Here is a 10,304-nt window from a genome sequence, read left to right as displayed (position 1 = left end):
CGGCTCCCCTCGGCCGCTGCACGGGCGAGTCCTGCGCTCGCTTAAACAACCCGCGGGGAGAGCGGCGGCCGCGGGCCGGGCGCGCTGGTAACACGGGCGTGGGGAGGGCGCAGGGCTCCCCTAATCCGATTACACAACATAACAGCCTTTCAGAGGGGCCGGGGGCCGGGCGAGCAGAGGAGGAGGGAGGTCCATTTCACACCCGACCCCGGCGTCCGGGGGTCTCGCAATGATCTCACTGGAGGGGCTTTTCTTCCCCGTCGCAGTGGGTTGCTTTTCAACTGCGCTGCGAGGAGATCAGAAAGGAGAAAGGGGCTGCCTGGGAAAGGGGAGGAGAGGGCTGGGAAGGAGGCGAGGTGGGAAGGGGTGGCGCGGGGCCGGGGTGAGCGCTGGGGGGACGGCTGGAGCCCCTTGCTGGGCACCAGCCCTCGTGCCGCTTCTCCTTCTCACACCCCACCCCTGCGACGTGGCACAGGGTGTGTGTCACAGGGGCATGGACGCGGGGACGTGTCCTCCCCTGCGGCCTGAACGTGAAGTGGAGCTGTGGTCCCTGCAGAAACCCTCAGTGCCTGCAGTGGCAGCAGAAACGGAGCCGGGTGACCCATTTCCACTGTGTTTTGCCACAGAATTTCAGTGGCACCAAAGCATTTAATGTGCTGATTTCACCAATTTTCTGTAATGAGCCACGAAAGTGGAAAGAAGTTAAAATGATGTTTTGACTTGTATCAAAGCAAGAAGTTTTGACTTTCTGCTGTGTTTTGTTATCACCTGCAAACAAATGCTTTTTTTTTTTTTTTTTTTTTTGCATCTTTGGTGCAGTCAGTTCAAGAAAACCTGTGTGCTTCAACAGCAGCAGATATCAGAACATGGTCCCACCTGTGGCCACTTTGGTTGGGTTGCAAAGCACTTACCCCAAACTTCACTGTGCTGGCCCTGCACCCTCTGCCCCTCCACGTGGGGTAGGGCTGTGACCCCCTCCCCAGGGATGGTGCTGGCAGCTGGGGACACTTGTGCCTGCGGGAACCCCCCATGGCGAGCGCTGGAGTCTGGTACAGGAGGTGTGAAAGCGTCTGCCGGTCGCCCCAGGCTTGTGGGAGATGGGACTCCAAGGTCTCCCCCCACCAGAGACCCCTGGCACAGCCACCATCACCCCACTGAGAGTCCTCTGGGGTTGTGCCCATGCTCCAGTTGCTGCAGGACCCTCTGTGGGTTTCCTTGAGCTGCCACAGTCCCAGGGTGCTCCAACCTGCTCCTGGGCAGGTCTGGGGGCTGCTGCCCATACCTGGGGCAGGCAGGTGAGGTGAGGGCATGTGGGGATGGCTGCAGTGGCCAGGGGAACATCCCTCTCCCAGTGGGGCCGAGGGCTTGGGGAGCACCTTGATTTGAGGAGGGGGGTCTTCCTTGGCCCCAGCCCCTGGCGCAAGGTGGTGAGAGATCAGGGGAAGGCAGGGGTCACTTCTGCGTGGGGACCCCGGTGTCACCCTGCTCCTGCCCCTGGGCACTGGCTGCTCTGGCTGTCCCACCCTCCAGTGGCCAAGGCACCCTGTTGGGTGGCTGGGACAACCCATGAAACCCACATCATGGGCAACAGTCTTTAGGATGCAGGGGGGCTGAGGGGCTTTTCTTTCTTCCCTGGAACCACACCTGAAGGAAACAGCCAGCAGAGAGGCTGTGGGAATTCACTGTCAAGTCCCAAAGCTACAAAAGATCTGAGGTTTTTAATTGTTGTGTGCAAAAGTGTCCATAGAAAGTCTTTGTTGCTTTCTGTGCAGCCTCCTGTGCCCCTTCTCCAACACCCCCCCATTTCCTTCATCCCTTCAGAGAGCAGCAGATGGGGAAACTGAGGCACAGAGCAGAGAGGGGAAGTGGCTGAGCCAAGCCTGAACACCCTGAGGTATCCCTGGAGAAAGCTGGCTCCCACAGAAACACCTGGATCACTGCAGCATCTCTTCACCCTGCAAAGGCCTGTGGGCACCTGGCTTCTCCCAAAATATTTGGGACCAGGAACTGGCTCTCACATGGGGATAAGGTGGCTGTCTCCAGAACAGGCTGCTGAGAAGTTTGGGCTGCCAAAAGTCATCTGGCACTGGCAACAGCAGAGAGTTCATCCTGGTGGTGCAGGACCTCACCGGGAACTTGGGATCATTACACCAAGGTGCTGATGCCCGGCTCCTTCCCACTTGTCCTGGGGTCACATCCTTCCTTGTCCACCTGCTCCTAGACAGAGACATGGAGAGGGGCAGAAATGGGCCCTGCTGGGGCAGATTGGGGTCGGATGGGGGCAGGAGGAAACGGCCTCAAGTTTCAGGGGAGGTTTAAACAGGATATTGGGGGAAAATCCTCATGGAAGGGGCTGTGCATCCCTGGCACAGGCAGCCCAGGGCACTGGTGGGGTCACCATCCCTGGAAAAATGGTGTGGATGGGGCACCTGGGGACATGGTTTGGTGGTGGCCTTGGCAGTGCTGTGGGAATGGTTGGACTCGGTGGTTTTAGAGGGCTTTTCTGACCCAAAGTCAGGCAGTGATTCTATGATTCCATGACCAGGGGCGTTTACTGCAGCTCCCCTGCCCAAAATGCTGCTGCAAGAGGAGGGAGGGTATGGGCTGCCTGAGTCCTGTAAACCTCTTTTTTTCCAGAAAATAGCGAGCTTTACCTCCCAGAGGACGGTGTTCTCCAGGTTTCCCTTGTCCGGGGGAGATCTCAGCGCCTTGGTTTTCAGGACGGCTCCTGAGGATGCCGAAAGCCGGGCGAGGGCGTCTGAGAGCCGGGCGGCCGCTGCCCGGGCTTCCCCTGACATCTAGTGGCAGCGCCGGGCTGGGCAGCGGGGAGCCCCGGGCACGGGGGGAGCCCCGGACCCGCGGGGACCGCGGCCCCGAGGGGAGCACGGCCCCGGGGGGAGCACGGCCCCGGGGGGAGTCCCAGCCCCGAGGGGAGCCACATTCCTGAGGGCAGAATGGCAGCGAGGGAGCCGTGGACAGCCACCACCCCGGAGGGAGCCTCGGCCCCGGGGGAGCCCCAGGCCTCGTGGGAGCCCCGGCCACGGAGGGTGCCCGATCTCGAGTGTAACCCTGGCCCCAGCGGGTTTGCTCAGCGCCGAGCACTTCTGGGCTCTGCCTGTCCCGTCCGATGGGGACGCTCTGCTTTGGGGCTGCTCCTGCTTTTTTCCCCCCTCCAAATCCACCAATTCCCCTGCCCCTCACACCCTCCACCCTGTCGCACCAGAGGCAAAACTCACCCGTGAGGCAGCCCCCGAGTGTGGCGAGCAGCAGGGTGAGGGGCAGGGCACAGAGCTGCCAGAACGCCTGGTCAGCGGCCGTCCGGCTGCCCTGGGCCACCAGCGGGAACACGAGCTCCAGCCTGCAAACCAGAGAGCTTTTTGGGGAGCTGGTTCTCCCAGGCTTGCACCTCTAAGGGGGTGCTGTAACAGAGGATGTGTGGAGCATTCCTGCTCTCAGGGGTCACGGTGGCCCCAGCTTGATGCACCAAGTCACCGGCACCCAATTCTGGCTCTTCTCACCTGTCACCGTAAGTGTCTGCGGTGGCCAGCAGTGTCAGCAGCATCCCCAGCAGGGCACCCAGTATCCCTGGAAGCCCATGGATATTGTGAACCCCACATGTGTCCTGGATCTTCAGCCTGGATTGCAGGACAGGCTGGGGAGAGCACAGAGAAGAGCTGGTGTTGGGAAGGAACTGGGGTTGCCCAGGGCTGGGCGCTGCAGCTCCGTGTTTGCAGGTTTGGGAGCTGCAGGTTGGTGATGCAGCTGCCCCCAAAGGTCCCCTGAGCTGGGACCGGTGTCCTCAGCTGTCCTGAGGTGACTCACCGTGAAGAATCTGAAGCCAAGTGGGCAGATCAGGCCGGCCAGAAACCCTGTGATGAGGGCCCCAAAGGGGGTGACCAACATCTCCCCAGCCATACCCATCACGGCAGCACCAGCCAAGGTGGCATCCTGGATCTGAACCTGATGGAGCAGGACACGGTCAGGGGAATTGGCTCCATGGAGCACACCAGGATGGGGCTGGGGGAGGTTGTCTTCCTTGGGGAACCTCAGAAAGCCTAACAGACATCCCCTCTTGCCCTGGGTGTGTTCACACTCACTGTCCCGTGTAGGACAGGACATGGGCAGTGTGTGAGACTTGGGTTTCTCCCAGGAGAGCACCTACCATCCGTGGGGTGCTCTCCTCATAGAGGACAGGAGACAGGATGAAGGTAGAGATGGTACTCGCCACCAGTGAGAAGTAGGTGTTGAGCACTGCCCAGGGCTCAGCATTGTCATGAACAGAGGTGGCTGAGGTAAAGCTGGGCCAGAAGATCCACAGGTAGATGGTTCCTGCAGGGAAGTGGCACAGGCAGATTTTGAAGCTGGAGTTGATCCCTTGTGGGAAAGAAATTCTTTGCTAGTGCCAAGAGCTTCAAGTGGCCAGAGCAAGGGTGGTTCAGGTTGGACATGGGGCAAAGCTTCTTCTAGGAGAGGGCAGTGCAGCCTCAGGACAGGTTCCTGGGGAGGGGACAGACCTCTGTCCTAAGTGGTTTGCAGGAACCTGCTGGTCAAAGCCACAGCCTCACTGTCCTGATATTGGTGATAGCCCTTCCACCACCAACCCTGTGACTCCAGTTTGTAGGATTTGAGCTCCGTACCAACCACAGCAAAAACATCCGCCTGGTGCCCCGTGTCCTGCTGGTCCTCCCTCTTTCGCTGGTCCATATGGGGCTGGTGCAAGATCCGTGAAACCATCAAGCCAAAGTAAGCCCCGAAGGTGTGGACGGTCAAGGAGCGCCCGCTGTCGCTTACCTGGTGAGTACAGAAAAGCACCGTGCAGGAACTGGGGATAAGGGATTTATCTCTACAGACAAGTCAGGACATGACATGAGGAGCCTAAACCCAGGGACACACCTTTGTGGTGCCCGCCCCCCTCCCAGCTGGTGACTCACCCCCATGAGGCTGAGCAGGATGTATTCATTGAGGTTGCAGAGGGTGACTTCCAGCAGGGCCAGCAGCAGCATCTGCACAGGGTTTACCCTGCCCAGAACAGCTCCGGTGGAGATCAGAACGGCTGCGGTGCAGAAATCGGCACTGACCATGCTGGGAAGGAGAGGGAAGGTGTGGGGCTGGACCTGGCACTGCTGGGAGGAGCGCAGGAGCTGGAGAGAGCAGGAATGGGGGGGCAGGAGCAGAGCCCACAGCCCAGACCCTGCGTCCCACCACCCCTGCGGGCTGAACAGGGAGCCTGAGCCTTGTGGTGTTGTGACAAAGGGACAGCTGGGCTGGGGGCAGGCAGGGGCCAGTGTGCCCCCCTAAATGCCTGGCTGTAGCCTTGGCAGTACTTACATGGCCCTTACTAGTGTGGCACTCAAACAACCCAGAGGCCTGGTTCTACTTGTCATCCAACTCCTTCTCCAAGGCAGAGCTGTGAGTTTTACAGAGGAGGGAGCCAGTGTGCCAGGGCTGGGCTGGGGTGAGTGTGTTCGGACAGCAGCAGCTCCCTCCTGCCTTACCTCTGAGCTCCCACGTAAATTTTGCCATTGAGGAAGAAGTACAAAAACCCCTGGATCAGTATGGCCCACTGGATGGCAAAGGACACGATGAGGATGCTGATGGCCACGCTGCCCGGCCCATAGCGGCCGAGGAAGGCCACCAGGAGCCCGAAGCCAAGGAGCACTTGGAGGTGGACATCCCGGAAACCTGGGGGAGGAGAGGCAGAGGGTGGGTCTGGAGGTGTTGAGGGCAGGCAGCCACCCTCCTGCCTGCTGGTCACCAAGAGGACTAGGACACCCCCTGCTCTAAAGGTTTGGGGGAGCGGAGGCTACAGCGCATGTGAACCAGCCTCACTCCACTGACATGTCTCTGGAACTGTGGTGGATCAGGCCTTGGATCTCCCTTGGAGATCTGTAGGAGAGAGTGGGAGCAGTTGTGGCTTGTGCTGGTGACAGGTAAAGCTGTCCCTGTCTGATGTGGCCCAGTCACCCCTTGCAGTCGCTCCTTGTCACCCTGTCTGCCACCATCCAGATATCTCAGTACACTCACAGGGTAGCCCAGGCACCTCCTGCAGTGGCTGACAGCCATCTGCACCCATTACACCAGTGTGAAGGTGGGTCTGAGATGTCAGCACCCCCCTCCAGGACCTTGTTGCTGCCCCCAAAAACACCACATCCTGCTTCATGGGATGAAGACAAAGGAAGGATGAACAGAAAAATGGGACCAGTCTGGTACTGTTTGGTGGCAAACTAGAGGATGGGGGACTAATTTAGCTTGAGCTAAATGCCCTTTGCACCTCTTGTGCCGACAGCTGTGTCCCGTCCTTCCCCGTGAGTCACTGCCTGGGTGGGGTTACTGGGCAGGCGAAACCGGGAGAACCTGCCCCTGTCCAGCGGCTCAGCTCCACCCCCTCCCTCAACCGGGGCATCCGGAGGCTCCTTTCACATCAGAAAGCCACGGTCAGCCCCTCATCCCTCAGCCGGGATGAGTTCCACAGCGTGCAGGAGGATACTCCCAGCAGGGCAGACCCCAGCCCCGTGTTGGGCCCTGTGGCAACACAAAGGGAGCTGAATCCTCTGTGGAAGGAGCTTGGTACAAGTCCCTCAGCACTGCAAAACCCAGCAGGGTGATGGGAAGCTTTGCAGACCCCAGGGCACATGGAGCAGCTGCCATACTCCCCACAGGAGATGGGAGTGTGATCCCAGGTTTATCGCTGCACCCAGTGAACCCCTCTGAACTCCAGCTGGTGAAATGCACGTCCTGGACCCAAATATCCCTGTTTTGGGGCTGGCTCTGTCCAAGCATGTGGGAAATCTTTGCGGTACATCTGCTTTCCACCCACTGCGCCCTCCTTGGTGGGATGCACTGGTACCCCAACCCTGCGGTGTGACGTTCCCCCTCTGTTTAACTGTGGAGTCCGGTCCAGAGCTGGATGCTGTGACAGGCTCTGCAGCCTGGACTGAGTGTGGTGACATCCTGTGCCACCCCCTCAGCAGCACCTGGGGACCACAGAGCCACTCTGCACCCGCGGGCACGGGGGTACTCACGGGGGTGCTGGAAACCCGAGTCCTGGTTTCTCCGGCTGCAGTTCAGCTGCGGGGAACAGAGGCTGGAGCTGCTCTCTGGGCTGTACCGGACAAAGGCAGCGAAGAGGAGGATGTTGAGGATTTGGAGGAGGAAGCACAGCCCGGAGAGCCGGAGCCTTGAGGCAGCTTTGTGCTCAGGCATGTCCGGGGGGCAGCCAGGGCAGGGGAAAGCCCTGCAAATGGGGGGACACGAGGAGAGCCACGCTGGGGCTGCAAACTCCGCCTGCCAAAGCCGCTGCCAGGTCCTGCCCTCGCCTCCCGCGCTTCCCACGGTTGGAAGAGGCTGCCGGGAGTGGGACGGCGCTGCCAACAGGAAACTCTGGGCTGGCTTCCCTGGCACGCCTCCAACCCGGCTTTGCCACACCGGGTGGCTCAGGCGGCTGTGCCGGGAAGTATGTGGGGTGTGTGGTATCAGTGGTATCAGTGTCCCTCCCTGCCGGGTCCAAGGGGGTCACAGGAGGACCTGAGGGGTGGCAGGAGCTGTGCTGGGGTCTGGATGTTCAGCATTAGAGAAACCTTATGGTTTTGGGGACTGGGTCAGGGAGAGGAGGTGGACTGACCTGCTGCAGAGGTGCTGGGCTTGACAAGGCTCAGCAAAGCTAGGGTCAAACTCCCTGTTCAGAGGGAAAAATGATGGTTCATGGGGGGCTTTGGGGAGGAGGTTCCCTGTGAGGGGAGGAGGAGAATCTACCCCTTGAAAAACAAGGGCAAGGAGCTGAATCAGGGGCTGTTGATAGAACCTGCACCAGGAACTGGGGGGGCCGAGCACAAGGATTTCCTTCAATTTTCTTTGACGGCTTCTGCTTTTACAGAGGGGTTTGTGATACACCGAGAGCCAGTGCAGATCCCAAAAAAGGAGAGTAAGAAAGAAGGACCCAAGAAGTAAAATACAGTGTGTGTTTGGGAAGTGACTTGAGTAACTCATTTCCACAGCGTTGGGCCAAACTATGATCTCAGATAAGCAGCGTCGAGCTGGGGTCATGCCCTGATGCCAGTGGGATGGGGAAAGGGGGTGAGTCACTTTTGTAGGCCCCTGCAAGTATCCTGTTTTGGGCTGTGGTTTTGTGAGAGCCAACGGCTGTAGCTGTTGCCTTCACTTGGGAAAAATGTGAGAAACTGTCGCTGGGACAGAGAGATTTCTGTGAACAATTTTTCCTGCACTCTGTAGGCCTTGCTTGCCATGGAAGTGTCAAGCGTGTGTTGTTTATACTTACAGACTGTGTGAAAATATGTGATGCTTATACTTGTTAGCTGGGTGTCTAATTATAAGGTTTGAGAACATAATATGTTTATAGAAAGAAAACCTTGAGAAACTGAAGATAATGAAACACCTGTGTGGTGGTTTGGTCTAGGCCTTCCTTGGTGACCAGTCTGTAACCAAGGAAGGGTCCAGATTTACCCAGTATTCCCTACGATTTTTACGTAAGCCAGATTATAAGAAGAAAGGAGGAGAGGCCTTCGCTCTCTTTCCTTCCGGCGGCTTGGAGGTGCAGGTTCCCTGCTGTTGAGTCTGCCGTGTTGGGGAGCGAGGCCTGGTGAGGCCTTGTCGACCTTGGGAGGCGGAGGTTGCCGGCGATCATCCCGGAGTGACTCTCGGTTGTCCCAAGGAGAGTGGTGGGATATTTTCTTTGCTAACTCTACTAGATCTCGGGCTACTGATTGGGATATATATATATATATATATATTTTATTTTGGTTTTGTTCCCTTTCCCTTCCCCCTTCCCCTTCCCTTGTGAAATTGTATATATTTTAAATTGTATATATTTGAATTGTAACATAAGTGTAAATATATTTATATATATCACTTTAGCTGTCTCTCTCGTTTCGGGTTTTCTTAGTTGGTTGTTTTTCTCCCTCTTCTCCCTGAGGTTTGGGGGGGGGGCTGGGACGGGACTTCTGGTGGTAAGGTTTGGAGACTTGGCAGGGAGCCAGCTTCAAACCATATCAACCTGCAAATTTAGTAAAACCCTAAAAGCAGATTAATTAGAAAGAGGTTTCTATGCCAAGGATGATTGCAGATCGCGTGGACAGAACATCAGGTCCAATGAACTGGGGACATGAGACGCGTGCACAGACTGAGCTATCCAATCACCTTATTGTAAGCATGTGTCCCAAACAAACTAAACTGTATAAAAGTTAACTGATTTAAATAATAAACTGACATATTGCCGACCATAATGGCCTGTGAGCATTATGTTCATGCCTCCCCATCGATAACTGGCGCCTGAACAGGGACGGGACATCCTCTTCGTCGAGTTCTGAGGGACGTAAGGCGAATAGAAGGACGTGGGAGAAGCAGCCGTTTACAGCGTGACCCCCGGCGCTACGGAACAAAGCCACGCGCATGGTGAAAAAGAAATCTTGCCCTGATCAGGTGAGTCGGCTGAAGAAAGGAGAGTCGGGGTTTGCTCTTTCAAAAGAAGAGGCAATGCAAACGCTCCTTTATTTTATTCTCTCTGAGAGAGATTCTAATTATGACGAAAAAGCTCTTAAAGAGTTACTAATCCCCACAGTTAAAGCTGCCTTTGAGGTGTCCATTTGGGACGCTATAAAGGAACAGTTAGGGGGAAAAATCACAAAAAGATTTGATGAAGCAGCTCACTATTTTACATTGTGGCAGCTGCTGACTGAAACAGAGCAATTTCTAAGGACTGAGAGGCAAGTTACAGCTCTAGCCTATGCTGCGTTAGCAAGCAGCGAAACTGAAAGCAAAGAGAGCGAGTCATTTTATCAGCTTTTATTCATTTTGTCAACGATTGTGCTGCCGGCGAGTTTCAAAGTGCAGGCTTCTGCCCGACCGTCAGCCAGCGGCCCCAGCAGCAGCTCATCCTTAGCCCCGGAGAATTCCAAAGTGCAGGACGTTAGGGAGGCCACTGCCAGCTGCGCCTTCCCTCGCGGCGAGCTCTCCACCGCCCCGCCCGCGCCGAGCCCCGGCCGAGAGTCCCGAGCTGACGGAGCCCCTCCGGCGCCACCCTGGCCAGGAGCTGCCGCCGCTGCCCCTGTGCCGCCCGTGCCCGCTGCCGCAAACCCGCGCCCTGCCAGTCCTGCCGCCGCTGCCCCTGTGCCGCCCGTGCCCCTGTGCCGCCCGTGCCCCTGTGCCGCCCCTGCCCCTGTGCCGCCCCTGCCCCTGTGCCGCCCGTGCCCCTGTGCCGCCCGTGCCCGCCGCCTGCCGCGACCCCGCCTTCGCCACAGCCCGCGCTGAGCGACCACCGTCGCACCCTGATGACATCATCACCGCGCGAC

At 57.8% G+C, this 10,304-nt stretch overlaps 1 protein-coding gene across 2 annotated transcripts; it reads right to left on the bottom strand.

The window, feature by feature from the left end:
* Positions 1-1,736: 1,736 nt before the first annotated feature.
* On the bottom strand, positions 1,737-7,249 carry RHBG (Rh family B glycoprotein). 2 transcript variants are annotated; one of them, XM_027667764.1, is made up of 10 exons: positions 7,023-7,249; positions 5,496-5,682; positions 4,932-5,082; positions 4,638-4,791; positions 4,163-4,329; positions 3,823-3,960; positions 3,519-3,652; positions 3,237-3,358; positions 2,655-2,728; positions 1,737-2,217 (listed from the first exon to the last, which is right to left on the bottom strand). In XM_027667764.1, the coding sequence occupies exons 1-10, from the start codon at positions 7,201-7,203 to the stop codon at positions 2,146-2,148; spliced, it is 1,380 nt and encodes a 459-aa protein (XP_027523565.1). In that variant the 5' UTR covers positions 7,204-7,249; the 3' UTR covers positions 1,737-2,145. The 2 variants fall into 2 exon arrangements, with proteins under 2 accessions (XP_027523565.1, XP_027523567.1); XM_027667766.1 differs by having other exon boundaries at positions 1,737-2,211.
* Between the last annotated feature and the right edge of the window lie 3,055 nt (positions 7,250-10,304).

Source organism: Corapipo altera, unplaced genomic scaffold (assembly GCF_003945725.1).
Source record: "Corapipo altera isolate COAL_440 unplaced genomic scaffold, ASM394572v1 106, whole genome shotgun sequence".
Lineage (NCBI taxonomy): Eukaryota > Metazoa > Chordata > Aves > Passeriformes > Pipridae > Corapipo > Corapipo altera.
The sequence above is the reverse complement of the archived record's forward strand: the minus strand, read 5'-3'. Positions and strand labels throughout refer to the sequence as shown.

What these genes read in the sequence shown, in the direction of transcription:
- RHBG (XM_027667764.1), bottom strand. Translation starts at nt 7,203, where the DNA reads ATGCCTGAGCACAAAGCTGCCTCAAGGCTCCGGCTCTCCGGGCTGTGC. An exon ending in ATTTACGTGGGAGCTCAGAG is followed by an intron (nt 5,083 to 5,495) that starts GTAAGGCAGGAG and finishes TCTCCTTCCCAG; the next exon opens with CATGGTCAGTGCCGATTTCT. An exon ending in ACTCGGGGGCTGCCTCACGG is followed by an intron (nt 2,729 to 3,236) that starts GTGAGTTTTGCC and finishes CGGCATCCTCAG; the next exon opens with GAGCCGTCCTGAAAACCAAG.